The sequence below is a fragment of the Diplotaxodon limnothrissa genome, linkage group LG17 (assembly GCF_057381915.1).
Source record: "Diplotaxodon limnothrissa isolate DT_005_m linkage group LG17, D_limnothrissa_male_GT1.1, whole genome shotgun sequence".
NCBI lineage: Eukaryota > Metazoa > Chordata > Actinopteri > Cichliformes > Cichlidae > Diplotaxodon > Diplotaxodon limnothrissa.
This window is the reverse complement of record NC_140612.1, coordinates 29,227,892-29,245,344: the sequence shown is the minus strand read 5'-3', so window position 1 is coordinate 29,245,344 and position 17,453 is coordinate 29,227,892. Positions and strand designations below refer to the sequence as shown.

Below are 17,453 nucleotides of genomic sequence, written 5' to 3'. Positions count from 1 at the left end.
TGTATCATTTTTTGTTCCAACTGTGTGGCTTTATTATGATTGAGAGGGGTGATATTGTTGAAGATGAAAAATGCACAGTTAACAGTGAGACCCAAATGCATTTGTCACCATAAAAAGACCCCACACTGATTGATGAAGCCCCAACAGCTGGAAATGTAATGAAAAGAGATATGAAGATCTATATTTTTTTGGCAAAGTGCACCTTTTTCACTCATTACGTTTGTGATTAATAAGACTACCTTGCAATACAGAAAATGAGGTAGGTAACACAGATTGGATTCTTGAAGCATTATATCATGAGCATTTCAATTAAAGTATTTGTAATGGCACTGCTGTATGTCTCTTTGACTAGACCATCAGTTCTTTTTAACCTGTTAACATGTTTGTTGAACTTAAACTTTCATCAAATGCGTGCTTTGATCAGCCACAGGCTGATAAAAGCATCATGACAGTCACTCATGTAAAAGTAAGCGAAAAATAAAAAAAAAGCAGATTGTTGCTGTAAATAATATAATGGGACGTGTGGAGGGATATTTTAAAAAAACCCATCCACTTGTGCACCATGATTCATTCTGCCTGACTCATTCAGCACACTTAGAGTTAAAGTATAGCTGCAGCATCTTACTGCAGTGTCTAAAGCATTTGGCTGATTGTTACAGTATACGCCAGGAAAAGAAGAGAAAGGGGGGGGGGAAAAACATCTCTTTCTAATACTTTTTTTTTCTTCCAAAAATCCTTTTTATTGCATTTATAACATTTGGCACAGTACAAATTCTTGGTGCTTTTACAAGATAAACCTGTAAAGATCAACACTGACCTTTTTTTTTTTTCCCCGGATTTTGTTAAAGAAAGTCTTCTCTGTATAAATATTCTTTTTTCTTATCACTGCATTCTCTGTAGCATGGTGTAAAAATCACACAGAATGCCCTCTGTTAAAACAAGACTACCCTCATTTTTCAAAGTCAAGACAGCATCTTAAACAACTCATTATTTTAAATAGAAGTTACAAGTTAGAAAATAGTTTCAATTTCTTTTTAATATACGTTTCTCTATCACCAACCCATGGTAATTTTAGTTCGTCCATATATATATATATTTATTTATAAGCATGTACAACAAGAAATCATCAGTCTTTTAAGTTTTGCACTCTGTACAAAAGTATGTCCTGTCCTTTTTTCGTTGTGCATTCTATTGCATGATTTTAAATGAGGAAAGGACAAGGGGCGTGTGAAAGAGGGGTGAGTAGGAGCTAGGAAACTGGGAAAAGGGGTGAGATCCTTTTGGAGGGGCCTTTTTAAATCTGAGTCTCCTGTACCTTCTCCTTGTTGTGAGTTTTTACGACATAGGGCTCAGCCATTGCTGTGATGGCACTGGGCAAGGTTCGCGGCAAAGAGTTCCCAACATTGTTGTCTGTCCATTTAGCCCCATGGCCAGTCGGTTTATAGGTATTATATTTGGGCTTTAGAGTGCTGTAGTCCACCATATGAGAGCTGTAGTCCAGTTTATGTGGACTGTAATCCAGTTTAGGTCTCTGAGTTTGTGGACTGAAGTCAGACTTGAAGGCGCTGTAATCCACTTTGTGGGGGCTGAAGTCAGTCTTGAAGGCGCTGTAATCTGTTGCAGTTTTATGTGGGGTGTAGTGGTCCTTAGCTTTGTAGGTACTGTCTGTTTTAGATCTCTGGGCACTGTACTCTGTTTTGGATTTAGGCTGAGTGCTGTAGTCGGGTTTAAATGGGCTGTAATCAGGTTTAGGTCTTGGGTGTGTACCAAAATCAGGTTTGAATGGACTATATTCAGTTTTAGGTCTATGTTGTGTGTTGTAGTCTGATTTTAATGGGCTGTAGTCATGTTTAGGTTTCGGCTGAGTGCTATAGTCCCGTTTGAATGGACTGAAGTCACTCTTCTGCCTGGGATGAGTGCTATAATCTAGTTTGAATGGGCTGTAGTCTGATTTAGTTTTTGGATGAGTACCAAAGTCTGGCTTGAAAGGGCTGTATTCTGCTTTAGGTTTGTGGGTGCTATATTCTGGTCTAAATGGGCTGCAGTCAGGCTTTGGTCTGTGAAGGCTAAAATCCGGCGTAGATTTGTGTGTGTTGTAATCTGTGATGGTTTTGTGGCTGCTAAAGTCCATATTTGGCTTATATGTGGTATACTCAGCCTTTGGCTTGTGAAGTGTGAAATCAGGCTGGGGTTTGTATTCAGCCTTGGGTTTGTGAAAGCTGTAGTCAGTCTTGTGGCTGATAAAGTCCAACTTGTGTATGCTGTTATGGTCTCGGATTTCAGGCAATGTGAGAGCTGACTCTTGGGCTGCAGATGCTGGTGGTGGAAGGTCCTCCTCATCCACCTGAATAATCTCAACAGTGCGGGCAGCTGCCACAGTGCTCCTCTGCTGGTGGCGCTTTCTCAATTTGTAGAAGGCAATGAGCATGACAGCAGCCAATAGTGTCACTGCCACAAAGCAGCCTATTATAATCTTAGTAGTCTTCATCACTTCATCAAGGCTAGGCCCAGACTTGCCTGGTTTGTTAGTCGATTGAATTCCTGGCAACACAGATGGTTTAGCTGCCCCTGGTGGACTGTCGGTGTTTTGTAACAGTACAGTTGGGGTGGAGATGAAGACTGGTTGAAAGACAGAAGGAGAGGCAGTTGTAGTTGTTGTCCCTAGGCCTACTCCTCCCCCAGCAACACCAGCGCCTGCAGCAGCTGCAGTGGTTGTTGTAGTTTTAGGTTTGGGCATCTCAGTGGTTGGCCCCAAGACCTCCACGGTCACTGTGGTAAAGTAACTTAAGTTGGATGTATTAAGCTCAGCTGCACTCACATTGAGGTAGGCTGAGGCATTAGAGTTCCCAGCTGCATTGGAGACCATGCAGGTATAGGTGCCTGTGTCTACTGCAAGGACATTTGAGAAATTAAGGGTACCATCATTGAGGACTGATATTCTCGGGTGACTAGAGGCATGTGTCAGTATAGTGCCGTTGGGTAGGAGCCAGCGCACTGAAGACATTGGAGCTGTGCGGCATCGAAGCTCAGCCACTCGCCCTGCTGAGATGTTCAAGTCCCTTGGTGCATCAGCAATGAATGGTGCAGAACACTGGACTGCAGCACCCTCACCTCGGTCCACGTCCACCAGCTGTCGACCTCTCATGCTCGCAGGGGAGTGACAACGTCCACAGCAAGTTGAATTAGTTGGGATGTACTCCCTTAGCCAGCGTGCTAACCATACAGCCTCACAACCACAGTTCCAAGGGTTATGGTGGAGGTGGAGCTCCACCAGGTACCTGAGCGGGGAGAACAAATCATGTGGCACAGCGCTCAGATTGTTATGGGCAAGATTAAGCTCCACCAGTGAAGATAGGTCATCGAAAGCATTGCGCTCTATTACTGTGATTTGAGAGTTCATCACCCATAGCTTTTTCAATGAGCGCAGACCTTTGAAAGAGCCTGGTTTTATCATTGGAAAGAGATTTTCAGAAATCTCTAGCTCCTCGAGGCCTTTGAGGGGACTTAGGTTTGGCATATCACCCCTTATGTTGCACATTCCCAGGTTGAGGTACTTGAGATTTTGTAGGCCCTCAAAAGCTCCTTCTGAGATGTACTCCAGTTTCCTTAACTCTCCCAGGTCCAGTCGCATGAGTGAGGGTACCCGGTTGAAGGCATAGGAAGGAATACTTTCAATGGGGTTGTTCCTCAACCATAGTTCTCTTAGTTTGGATAGGTATTCAAAGGCCCCACTGGGCACCACCGTCAACCGGTTGTCAAACAGCTCCAGTGTGTTGAGGCTGGTGAGTCCATTAAACGCGCCCACCTCAATCTGCCGAATGGCATTTCGCCCAAGCTGGAGCACCTCAAGGTGGTGCAGATGGCGGAAGGAGTCAGCCTGCACCGCCTCAATGGCGTTTTCCATTAGATTGAGGTGTCGCGTGTTGGCAGGAATCCCAGGGGGGACACGGGTGAGGCCACGACGGGTGCAAACCACTTTCCCCTGCTGATTACTACAAGAACACTGCGGTGGACAGCCCTGGGGTCCTTGAGACACCGCCGCCCCCGCCAAGGCCAGGGAGGCGCTGCTCCACGCTTGCACCATCAGGAAGACTACACAGAGCAGGGCGGCTTTCCTGGCACGATGCACAGCTACCCGCCCCAGGAGACTCATGATGTGGCACGTTCATAATTCAGCATCATCTGGGGGGGAGGATGGGGATGTTTGGGGCTGGTGTTTTGGGGGTGTGGGTGCAAGGAAATTAGCTGTTTGGCTAGCAGTACTGTTTATGGGGCCAAAGTAATAAGGTTAAGGGAACTGATGTGGGCAAGGGGAGAGCAAGGGTTTAGGTGGTTGCTAAGGGGCAAGAGGACTTGACCTGTCCTCAGTTAAGGGGTGATTTTATTTCCATGAACTGTGCTCAGGGGCAGAAAGAAATGGGGTGGTGGAGAGGACTGGCTTTTCTGAAATATGTGTATGAGAAGAACATGATGGCAAATTAAGCAACCAAAAACCGTATTACAAGACAGAGGGGAGGGTGTTACAAATTGATGCAGAGAGGGTTTGAAACACTAGACACCTACCTCAAGTTATTATTACAGGTCCTTGAACTGAGATATATAGCTTCCCTCCTTTTTGCAATCAGAAAGAGCTGATGTATTCGCATCAGATGTATTTATATCCAAGAGCAGCAAAGAAAACCTTTTATGTTTGCCCTGTCAAAACGGGCATCAGTGCCAAAGAGCTTAAACAAGATGAGCCCTTTTGTAAATCCATACATCCAAAGAGAAAGGTTCGAAGGCCCTTTTGTGAATGTTTTTCTTCCTTTACGTGCCGATTACCAAGAAAAAAAAAAAAGGAGGGGGGAAACGACTGTAGCTAGGAATCCAGTCAGGCTCCCAAAGCAGCAGTGCTCCCTTGCTCGCTCTTCGCTGTCGGCTCCTCTTCTCTTGCTTGTCCTTGGAATCCGACAGTTGATCCCCCCGTTAAACACCTTAGCCAGGTCTCCATAGTCCAGGCAACCACAGAGATGCACACGCACTATTGTTTTTTGTTTTGTGCAACAAAACCCAAGGCAGGAAACAACAAAAGGAGGGAGGGAGGTAGAAGAAATTACAATTACAGAAGGATAAAAAAAACAAAAAAAAAATCCAGTCCTTTCCAGTGTTCTATGTTTTTTGTTTGTAGTGGAAAGGAGGGGTTAAAAAAACAGGAAAAAAAACAGTCCTCCTTATCTGTATTCCTCTTTTCACTTTTTAGTAGTCAATCAGTTGGTCGGTTGGTCAGTCTGACAGCCCTTCTCCCTCTCTTGCACTCTTTTCTTTGCTCCCCTTTTCAACGCAGTGTCATGTCCACTTGATTCTTCTTTATTTTATTTTTTCTCTCCTTTCCTCCTGGGGAGCTCTTGGCAGCAGTTGAAAAGGCTAGGCGACACACACAGCCTTCATTATCTTCTTTCTCCTCTTAACTAGCCACATGCTCCAGCCTCGGCAGCCGCGGTGGCGACAGCAGCAATTGCGAACGCACACACACCATCCCCACGAAGCATACAGCAGCAGTAGCGAGCACACACACAGCAGCAGCTGCAGCCTGCCTCCCGTGCACTTCCCAATAATCCGTCAGTTTCTTCAGAGGGGGAGTGGGGTGGGGGATGGAAGGGGGTGCTGGGAGGAGTGGGGGTATTGTAGCTGGGTTGATCGAGGTGGGTTAGAGGGAGGAGGGATGGCGCGCAGTTTCTCCTTCCTCTCTCTGGGTTGTTTCTTTTTTCTTCTTGTTTCCAGTTCTTTTCTTTCTTTTTTTTTCTCCCCCTCCTTTTCTTGTGGTGATCAGCACCCCCTCGCAAATGCAGCGTCCAACTGGGAGAGGAGCAAGGCAGAGAAGGCAAGCGCTGGGCAAGCGCGGCTTACAGGCGTGACGTTAACAGCAGCGTCGATGTGGAAAGGATCCGTTGTAGCAGCGAAAGAGAGAGCGTGCACCGTCTCTCTATCTCCCACTCTCTCTCTCTTTCTCTCACACACACCCTCTCTTGCTCTCCCTCACACCCTCTTTCTCTCCCTGCCTCCCTCACACTCTCTGCAGTGTCCTGAGGTATTTGGGTGAGCTCAAAGCACTCAGACCTTTTTAGAGATCTACCTCTTCAAAAACCAGTTTGCTCCTGCTGTCCTTCGCTCTCCTTTTTTTTTTTTTTTTTTTTTTTTTTTTTTAATGCTCATAGTCTCTTGTTCTGTGGCTTTCTGTGGCTTTTGTGGCTTAGGGGAATGGACAGGCTGTCCAAGCACAAGTCAGAGATGGACAGTGGCATCCCCACAGCAACCATATTTTAACCCCCTCGTACCCAGCAGTACTCCAAACATTCCAACGACTCTGGCAAAGCTTTCCAGTTTTGCTTTGGTGGTAAGGAAAGGCTGATGGGTCACCGCTTCTCTCACTTTCTGGTTTCCTCTCTTTTATCATGCTCTCTCTCTCTCTATCTTTTCTCAGCCCCCTCACTCTTTATCTTTGTTTTCCTTTCACTTGAGCTCTCTTTGCTCTCACTCTTTTTGCCTCGTCCTTTCGTGAAAAATAGAGGAACATGAATGGACTGCTGACGCATCCTGCTTGGAGCGGTGCTTGGGTTTGATGCAGTGTGTTATGTGCATTAACTCCCTCCACCCACTCCACCCTCACCCTCCTCACTATCTTTCCCACTTTGCTCACTCCTGATCTGTCATTGTGTCACTCTTCTGGCTGGCTATTTTTTTTTTTACATGAAGCCTCTTAGAAGTTCAAGTTTACACAACTTTTTTGGTCACCAAATTCCATCTTTAGTTTTGTTTCACAGGTTGGAATGAAGTATAATCCCCATTTCTTGCTTCAGCTCCAGGAAATTAAAAGTTTACTTTGTTAAATCCATAATCAGATACTTTTACTCAACTCGGGACTGCAGTAGGACTTCAGAAGTGACTCTAAAATCAAAGAATTTCTTTAAAAGAATACTGGAAAATAAATACTGGAAAGTGAAGTACATTGTATATAATGGAGACTCTCCATCCTCTTCCACGTCATACGCCTCTGAAGGTAGTTAGAGCACTTTAAACAGGCAGGCCTTAACCCTCAATTTGAGCACAAACTGTCGCCCCGGAAAGCACACAGCCATAAAGGTCATGTTAAAAGAGGCACAATAGAGAAAACAAGACAAGCTTTACCTTCCTGATGGAAGTGGGAGAGGTAGAACAAATGAAGCAGACTGTCCTGTAACCCTCTACCTCAAATGATTTGCACCAGCCTCATGCCCATTAAACAAGGTAGCAGTGTGGGTAATTTATGCTTGGTAAAGCTAGCTGTGACACTGCTGCTAGGTGTGTGCATTCGTGTCCAAGGTAGAGAGTAAGCGTGTGAAAAAAGAGAGACAAAAAGAGGGAGGAGAGAAGGCACACGAGCTAGAAAAGGTCACACTGCCTGTAGCGCAGTACGTTATTCCCACTGGCACAGGAGTATAGAGCCAACTCCTATATTATACACACACAGACTTTCTCCTTGACTTCACTGCAGTTGAATATGAACAGGCTTCAATGAAGCACATGTAACAGCGAGGTGGCAGCCACAGGAGTATAGGGGAGATTTTCCAGTATTATGAAAGAAAAGCTATTTCGTCTCCTTTCCTCTGGGATTGCATAGCATCGCAGGCTTGCAGAGCATGATATCGCAGGTGTACTGCAGCTTCTTTAGTGCATTCTCCAAGCAACTGATAATGTGAGATAATGCACTTGCATTTAAACAAGCATGCTGGAGCAGTAAGCTGGACATGGAAGCTCGCAGATGTGATTTTTAGGTACAGAAGTTAAATTTACTACTGTGTGCATAACGGCACTCCTTTGTTTGTGTCGGGTGCTGCCTCTGCACTGTTCTTAAGTGTGGTGTACCACTGTTTCATGAGCAAGTGACCCAGAATGGGTTCAGGTTGCGTTTAACCCACCCAGGACAGTACTTCTTGGACTAATGTCTAACCAAAATCATCCACTGACCCGTAGAGTGACCACCACTGCAAGGGCAGCTCTCGCCTCTTGGCCCTTATCTTGTCCATTTCTCTCTTAGCTGTCTTTTAAAAAAAAGTTCCTGCTCAATTTTTGTCTTTCCGTGGATATGCCGCTTTCTCAGTACTGATGGAGCCTGGGTCATGCCCTGCCAAATGCTGTAATGCTCCACTGACCAAAAGCGGGCAGCCTTTTGCGTTATAGTTTGATTCTGCCCCAGAATGGCCAAAACAGCCTGATAGCCGGCCAAGCTCTGCAATCACTGCAAGGTTTTCCCCAAGTCCCCCCCCCCTGAAAAAACAATCTATATGTGTATTTTTCTCAAGCTGAATCGAGTTTAGTAGTATACTTGAATCTAAATCAGTTGTTTGGTGGTGCAAGCCAATGTTGAAATTGCAAAACTCTCTTTTTGCGGTTCAGATTATGCCAGGATATCCATGGTGGATAGTAGCTAACATCCAGGTCATATAGTGGTCTCATATGTTCACAGTTTAACATGCACTGACTTGACAAGATGGGTGTTGTCAGGCCTCACCTTCTGGACTTGCCGAACGATTACATTTTGATGAGCTGTCAGATACGTGGGACCTTCACGCTGTCATGCCAGGCCCAATCGCCTAGTGTGCGACCCCTGCCCTAACTGCTTCACACAAAGCTCTATGGAGCCAAGCGCTGCACCAGGCCAGGAGGGCACTGGTTGTAGTTTAGGGTGCTGCACGACCTACTTTGGTGCAGTTTGTCCGCCAGCATATTCAAGGGGTATATGTAATCAGTACAGAACCCATCCCCTGGGGTTAGTGCTAGCAAATCTGGGCTACGGCCAGTCACATGTAGGTCAGCAGCCTGTCTGTTAGCGTGCGTGCGTGCGTGCGTGCGTGTGTGTGTGTGTGTGTGTGTGTGTCAACCCTGTTTGGATGAATGACCTGCAGTATGGTGTAGCAACAATCACAATGGGATTAAAGGTTGATTGATAGATCTAATGACAATAGCATTGCCTGTGTCATTGCTGGGATCAACAATTCACAGCCCTTTGTAATCCACATATGTTTTTCTGTCAGCACGTGTAAGTCAGAAAACATTTCTCAAGGAGACAAGGGGCACACTGTTTTTACAATTTGCTTTGTGCTTGAGAGCTATTATAAATTTTATTCATTTATTTCTCTGTGTTTATGAATGGGCATGTCCTCTGAGTATTGAGTAATGTCCCAGTGATCTATATCATAGTAGTGACCACCCTAACATAGTATTAGTTTTAAGTCAGTTTATTCTAGGCCATCATCCTGTACCTTAGTATGTGCTCATAAGGACACCCTAAACTCTGTGATGCTGACCTTGAGATAAAGGCCCTATTATTGGGCAGTTTGTTTTCCATTTTCATTTTAATTTCTAGGAATTAATTCTGCTAGAGATTACGTGCAATACACTTGCACTCTCTCTCTCTCACACACACACACACACACACACACACACACACACACACACACGCACACACACATGCAGTGCTATCAGTGTCCCAGTGAAGGCTTAAACTGCTTGGTGGGGATTTTTTTTTTCTTTTCAGTTTATTGGTTTTCTCATCACAAAGAGACACACACAAATCATATGCCAGCGTATCAAGAGATTATAATAGGCAGTAGGGTTTATTAGTGGCTTCCTCTTCCATCTGTTCAGGTCGTTGTTTCATCGCAGTACCTGATCTGTCTTGCTAATTTGCTTTCACTGACCTTGTGTGGCCTCCAGTCAATACAGCATAGGAATATTGATCACCTTGTGCTGTATCCCACATATTAACACTGTTGCATTTTCATGGAATATGGTTTGGTGGCATATTTCTTTGAAACGGTTTAAGCAGGCAGGGAACTTAATCAAGCAAAGAAAAGTGGTTGAACATTTTTTTCTTAGTAACTATTTTGCTTTTACTTTAAGACATTAGACTTTTACTGTTTTTGACTTTTCTGGCTACTTTTAATCACTCTTTTCTTTCTACCTGTCCTGCTTCTCATTTTCTTTGTTACTTTTAACACTGCTTTTCAAATTCAAATTCAAATTTTATTTGTCACGTACACAGTCATACACAGTACGATATGTAGTGAAATGCTTGGACAACTGCTCGTGACCTAAAGAGAACAAAAAAGGAAAAGGCTATGAATAAGATAGGAAATAAATATGAAAAATTAAAAAGGGTAAATTTAACTAGGAAGGAATAAAATATAAATTAAGGTTAAAAATGAAATAACTGTACAACACAAATTAGAATGAAGGGTAAATTTAACTGGGAAGAATAAGATAAAGATAAATATATAAATTAAAGTTGAAAATAAAATAACTGTACAACAAAATACACAATACACATTGTGTTCTTTTTATGTTTCCTGGAAGTCTTATTTCTCCCTGTGTTGCTTTTGCTCTCACTCTCCTACTCTAAATGAATACAGTTTACAGTGTTTTTCACGACTGGTATTTGCAGGCTTGTCTCACATTAATTGTGTTTGCTCATTCATTTTATGCTCTATATGTGTCTGTGACATTGTGGGTGCTCTCTCAAGCGAGGGCAATATCAGGTCATAGCAACTGAAGGCACAGAGTAAAAGATGGGCTTTTTTATGATCCAGTGTTTTTCAGCATTTGAGCTTTGCTAGCAGCCATTGTCTCCAGACTAATGGGCTTCATTATGGTTAGCTGTGTTCGTACTGGCTGCCAGAGCAGGGATTAGCCCTAGTGCTGTGATAGCTGGAAGCAGAAGAGAAGATATTGTTAGGTTAGCACTGGTAACCCAATCAGCGTGAGCCAAGATAGCTATAGGATAGATAGCAGGAGATGCTTCATGCACATTTGGATACGACTGTTGAACCTTTTTAATTTGGATTTTTCATTTCATTTTATCGGTTAAAGCCATATTCACTCAGAATAGAATTTTTAATTAAGTGCTAATTATAAATACTGATATTCCATATTAAACTTGTCTTAGTATAATGTGCCAAGCATGAGCTAAAATGCCCTTGGTTCCCCATGTTTTCCTCACCATATGCTAATGCCCTCCATGACCCGCCTTGGCCACGTCATTAGTCAGCTGGCCCCATTAGGATTCATAGAGCATCCCTGTATGCGCGTTCATCACAGTGTTGCCTTGCCAACTGCCAGGTGAAAGAAATTGATTTCTCTGAGCAATGTGAAGGTAAAAAACATACTAATTCACCACAGAGAGATGAGCTTAATATCCTATAATATTTTACTTCTAAAGACCCTGAGATCCACCTCCCTCTCCTCCATTACTTAGGTCAAAACAGAAACAGTGTTGTAAGATGTTATTGTGAAACATTACATTCTCCTATTTTGGATTTTGAATTAGTTGTTGTTCATTAAATTGTTTTGGTTTTAAAATCAAATTAGAGCTATACCAGGAATTATGCACTGTATTTATAGCATATAACATACTGAAAATAGTTTGCCTTTAAATGCACATATCTCTCTATATGATCGAAATAAATCCATTACTAACATGTAATGTGGTCATGAACGACTATGCCATCATCTGAGTCATACTTTATTAAAATTTCATCTCCAATTACAAAGTAGCTGCATTTGTTTTCTGCGGTGCCCCTCTTCTTAAAATCATAGTAGCTGCTGCTGTCTTTGATGTTGATCTACGACAGGGGTAATCACAAGGATCTGTGTAGCGCTCTAAGGGAGAATTACAGGCAGTTTATGTTCACCATTGTCATCATAGTGCACAGCATCATGCCCCAAAATAAACTCGCCACTGCCGCCTTGTCGTTTTTCTGCCAATTTTTGGAATCTTACGTGTGCAGTGTAGCTGGCGGGGTCAGGGTGGAGGCACACGTGTGCAAACAGGTCAGTCTCTGTAGGCGTCTTCATGATACATCAATGCCAGAAGCACAGGTAGCCCTTCATGGTGCAGAGGGAATTTTGATGCAAGACTCGGGTAAGATCAGTTGTGCAGAAAACTTGGGAAAAACTTCCACGGTCACTCTTTTCGACTTCCTGCTTCAGTGGTGAAGCAGTGGTTTTTCTGAGCAGGAGGAACAGCACGTATTGTTTGCAAGGCGGCTGCAGTGTGCTTCAAGCGGATGATGTGGACACGGTGCCATGATGACCATAACAATTGCTTTTATTCCTACTAAAGTCTGTTACAGTACAGACCGAGTGATGGCAAAAAAACAAACAAGTTTTCATTTATCCAGCAGATAAAAGGTGTCCATGTTGAGGCCAGTATTCCTTTTCCCCCCAATGGTTTTCTAGTTCTGTGTTTGTGTTTACAAACCTTTTCATTTTGCCCCACACCAGATATCTTGGTGCAGACTACACATGATATTAAAGGCTGCTTTTCAGTGGCTTTCCAGCGATGGAAAGCAGATGATAGGTAGGTAGGGAGTAAACACAGTCTGTTTCTAATATGCATCCAATTTGGATTTCATTACCGATAGTTGCCATTCTACTTTATCTGTGTTCAAATGAACCCTGATCTGCCATGTGAACATAATGAGAATCACACACTTTATATATTTAAGTATACTTTAAGGAGCTCTGAGGTCATTGTTGTGAGGGAGTCATTTTACTTGTAGAAAAGAAAAGTGGTATGTTAGAATGAGTGTGTGTACAGGAGATGATTTTTGTGTGTTGTCTTGAATGTTGACAACTCGCCACCAAGCCAAGTATTTTTCCCGTGGAGCATTCTGTCTCTCTGCCCTCTTTTTTTTTTTTTTTTTTCTTTGCATTTTTTTCCTCTTGGTACGGAGGATTTGAGAAGCCTAGCTAAGTGTGTCTAATCTATGAGTGCATCCAGCACAGCATCAAATGCTTGGTGTACCTGCGGCATCCAACAATGCAATACTTAAGCAGCTGTTTGCCCAAGCAGGTTGGAGACAATGCTGGATGGGAAGGGCTGAAAATTGAGAAAGGGACACCTGAGTGGACGTTAACATTATTGCTAAATGAGCGTGGAAGCATTAGAGAGAAAAAGTAATGAGAGGAAAAGCAAATATTTGGGATGAAAGAAAGAACGCTGGGGGAAAAAATGGAAAGGAATACTGTTTCAAGGAAAAACCACATCCAGCTCATACACACTGTACAAATGGACTTGGTCCCATCTAAACTCCCGTTCCCGTGGCATTGCTTAAATTTGTTTTCTTTAGCAATGCAATCAGGGACTTCCCCCAAAGGTAAGCTGGGGTGGTGGTAGTGGTGGTGGTGGTGAGGGGTCTTGGCTATGAAAATAGGGAGGGAGGAAGCATCAGGCAGCACTTTCTAAACTGAAGTCAATAACACAACAGTCAGTTCTGTCAGAACCAGGTCCTCCCACACAGTCCACTTACAGCCAGTAAGAAGAGCTGAGGTTAGGATGCCAATTTGAGTGCTTGAAATTACCACAACCCATGGCAACATGTGTTTATATAGGTAAAAGCAAGTGAGGAAATGTTGGTGTGCACGTCAGAAATTTGATGTCCAAGAAAACAAAATCTCAATCTCCCACTCAGGTTTGACATTTTTTCAACAGTACTTGAATCTTAAGTAGCGTTGTGGTCTTGAGTAAGAAGAAAATCTGCAGAACTTGGAAACATTGGGATAAATTAACAAGCTCAACCAAATGCTCAAGCCTTCTACACGCAAGTGATTTCACTCTACATCTGGCCCTCGTACGAAATCTTGCTAATGCAGCCATATTTGAGACACATGCACACACAGCTTTATTTTGCCTTTAATCCCTTTTCACATGTTAGCACTTCTACATAGCTTTAGGGGATTAAAACGGGTATGGCTAGCTTTCCCTTAGCATGTGTAGGAAAGCGAAATGGGTGACTGGTAAATGGTAGACATCTGGCTGACATGACGTGCCAGTGTGTCGATGCAAGTGTGCTAAGCTTACATGCTTATGAATCTGATGACGGCTACGTAATGTTACTGACATATTTGCACAGCATGGAACGAGCACGATTTGTTTGGGAGCTAGCACTTTTTGTTCACTTTTGCTGAGCAGAACGCTAAAAAAGAGTCGGTTAACAGCAGTTTTAATACCCTGTGTTCCCAGTAGTGTGCTGAAGTGCATATGTGCGTTTTGCAGGCCAATTTTCAGTTTCTGGTATGTCAGAATTTTAAGTGCATGCATATAAATACTGCTTGTTTGAGGGTTATTTTATTTTATTTCATCCTTGTGTGACAGAATGTGTTGTTAGCTAAAGGTTATCCGTGTGGTGGATTCTGTCTCAAACACAATCACATACAGTGATGCAATGAGATGTTTAAATTTCGCATGATAGCGGGGGAATAGGCTTACTGAAGAGTGAGGCTTTTCTTTAACCATGGGGATTTTGACTTTTTAAGCATGCTGAGAATTGCCTTTGGATGTTACCATTGCACATGTAAAGCTGTCATGCTTACTATGTCATACTAGCGTGCATACCATTATCTCGTGCTTTTGTCTCTTGTAGTTCTTGGGGGGTTTGGTTTGTTTTTGCTCTTTTTAAACATCCAGATATATTATAGATCCACGTTGTACACGGGCCACTGCCTACTAGTCCCCCTACCAGGTTGCATTCTGTCTGCTCTGTCAGGCCTTTGAATGATAGCATCAGTCTAGGTCACTCACACCCTGGTTGTGTTTATTGGTGAGTGGCCCTGTTATTCTCTCTCTCTCTCTCTCTCTCTCTCTCCCCCCCCCCCCCCCCCCCTCCCCACCACACACACACACACACACACACACACACACACACACACACACACTACACTAACATAGAGACCTGGTTTGACACATGGATGAACAGTGGTAATTTCCCAAGGTGGACATTGATTTAACTTTCATTTTCTCGTCTCTCTTTGTTTGGCATCTCGCTGAAAGTTATCATTTTGAATTGAAAAATTTACCTCATTCCAAGCAGGCCTTTTTCTATTATTTTTAATTTACTGTATAATATGAAAGATCTGAATTTCATATAGTGATAAGGGCAAAAAAAATTGTAGTGATTAGAAATGCTACAGGGGTTCTCAGTAAGTTTCTGCTTTTGAGATGCGTAATGTCATTATCACAGTCCATAAAGGAACACGTGCACATGCCACTGACCTCTCTTACATCTAACTGGCTATAAAATGTTAACTCAGATGTATGTATGTAAGTTTTAAATGAGGGGCCTGCAGATGTTTTTTTGTTTTTTTTCCACACATGGCTTTGCTGACACTCGAACTGCTCTAGTTTCCTGACACTTTTCTGCCATCCATTAGTTTGTTGCTCAGCTTTACTCAGGAATAAATTACTGAGTAAATAAAATGAATAAAGCCACTAAGATGCCGAAGTTCTAATTTTCTTAGGAGAAAATATTTGATCTCACCACTTTTGTTCCCCCCATCAATTAAAAATAACATAAACCAAACGCCTATGTACATGGGGTCTTCTTAAAATGTAGCTCAACCAGTAAGTCTGGGAAGCATGAGTGTTGACCTGGCCACAAAATTGCCTAAATAGCTTGTGATCAGTGTTGGGGAGTAACCGAATACATGGACTGGCATTACGTATTTAAAATACGAAATATGAGTAACTGTATTCTGTTACAGTTACTGTTTAAAAAGGTGGTATTCAGAATACAGTTACTTTGTTGAAATAAATGGATTACACGGCAGTCTTTTCCTGTTTCATATGTTAGGCTATGCCCTCTCTATTTTTGGTAACACGCCGGTGGAAACCCAAACAAAACACGCATTAAGAGGCTCTAATGCCTGGGTCTCAATCTCACAGCCCATGTCAAGAGCAAGCATGTAAATATAATAATAACCACTGCAGCCAAAAAGAGTGCCTGATGAGTCCAGTTGTAAGTAAGCTATTAAGACTCGATTGTATACTATGTTCGTGTTTTCCTCCGAAACAATAAGTTCGGTTGGAGCAGCCTTTCAACGCCTCTCTCTCTCTCGCTAGCAAAGTTGACCCAGACAACAAAGTAAAGCTAGTTTTTGGCTACGAGCCTGACCCGAGTTATCAGCCAGAGGTCCCTTTACTACAGTTCGGAGCTGCGGACCTGTTTTATATATGCGCGAGAAAAGTGCAGCCTTACCTAATGTCCACCCCACTGTTACTCATATTATAGTAAGATTTAAAAATCTAGTTGGTATTGGTATGGCAAGTAACCTTCAGTAATAGTAATAAATTACACAGCAAGAGTACATTCATGTAGTTGTAAAAAGCATGATAATATATTAAGTAATCCGAAGTATTCAGAATACGTTACTCTCATTGAGTAATGTAACGGAATATGTTACAAAATACATTTTGAGGTATGTATTCTGTAATCTGGAGTGAAATACATTTTAAAAGTAACCATCCCAACACTGCTTGTGACTCTGACACTGTGGAATGGTAGTTTGGTGTCTGCTTTTGCCTGTGGCCGCATTGTTGAAATTGAATTTGAAGAGTGTGTGCACTACTGTCTGTTTTGAATCAAGTGTTATCCATCCTGTTTGGAAGCATAATTGTAATATCACACGACTGGTGGTGTTAAAAGCACTTCTGCTGGAAATGGTACCTTGTAAGCCAAGTGTTTCAAAGTGCATAATTGTGTGCTGTTCGTATTGTTTTCTGCAGAGTTTAATAGATTTTTACTATAAATAATGGATTTTTTTTTTTAAACATACAGTTGCAGTCAGAAGTTTACATACACTTATCATGGACATGGATGTGATGGTAATTTTCAGCTTTTAATCACTTCTTTGAACTGTTGTTCTTCCAGGGTGAAATGACAGTACAGCATACATTTTTATGGAATTACAAGTTGAAATTTGTTTTCGATTTCCTCTAATCTACACAGGGCGAAAGTATACATACAGGCTCAGACGTTTACATACACCCACACTAATATTTGGTTAAGTGTCCGTTAACGCTTAGTGCACCTCAACTGGATGCTTTTAGTTGCCAAGCTTGTTCAGGGTGGAGATTTTTGCCTCTTTTTATGGTAGAATTGGTTAGTTTGTAGCACCGGTCTGGCTTCTAAGTGTTTTCCAGTAGGGTTCAGGTCTGGGTTGTTTGCCACTGTAGTGCGTTATTGTGGTTGTTTTAAAATCAAAAAGTTTCCCTATTCTTGCCTAATATAAAATTTCCGCTTCAGAAATGAGGACAGCTTTTAATAATAATAATAATAATAATAATAATAATTTTTTACACTATTATTTTTCTGATACCTAACAGCTGTATATTAAACTGAACTATGTGCAGTCCATAAACTCATGCTATATATTACTAATAAGGCAAGGCAAGGCAAGTTTATTTGTATAGCACAATTCAACAACAAGGTGATTCAAAGTGCTTTACAGAGACATTAGAAACAAGAACAAATAAAAAGCATGATTTAAAATTGATTAATAATTAATAATAGTAATATTACTGATACTCTGGTATATACTTTAAGTCAAACCAGCTAGGGCCTGGCCATATTATACCGTTCACGGTAATACCGATATAATGT

At 42.4% G+C, this 17,453-nt stretch overlaps 2 protein-coding genes across 2 annotated transcripts in view; one reads left to right on the top strand and one right to left on the bottom strand.

Moving 5' to 3' along the window:
• snd1 (staphylococcal nuclease and tudor domain containing 1) overlaps positions 1-17,453 on the top strand; it is a 187,393-nt gene that overhangs the window by 81,678 nt on the left and 88,262 nt on the right. The window lies entirely within an intron of this gene.
• Positions 1,295-4,201, bottom strand: lrrc4.1 (leucine rich repeat containing 4.1). The gene has a single exon (XM_085375440.1). The coding sequence runs from the start codon at positions 4,151-4,153 to the stop codon at positions 1,295-1,297; it is 2,859 nt and encodes a 952-aa protein (XP_085231566.1). The 5' UTR covers positions 4,154-4,201.

Bases quoted from the DNA above. Each gene is read 5' to 3' on its own strand.
- lrrc4.1 (XM_085375440.1), bottom strand. From the start codon at position 4,153: ATGAGTCTCCTGGGGCGGGTAGCTGTGCATCGTGCCAGGAAAGCCGCC.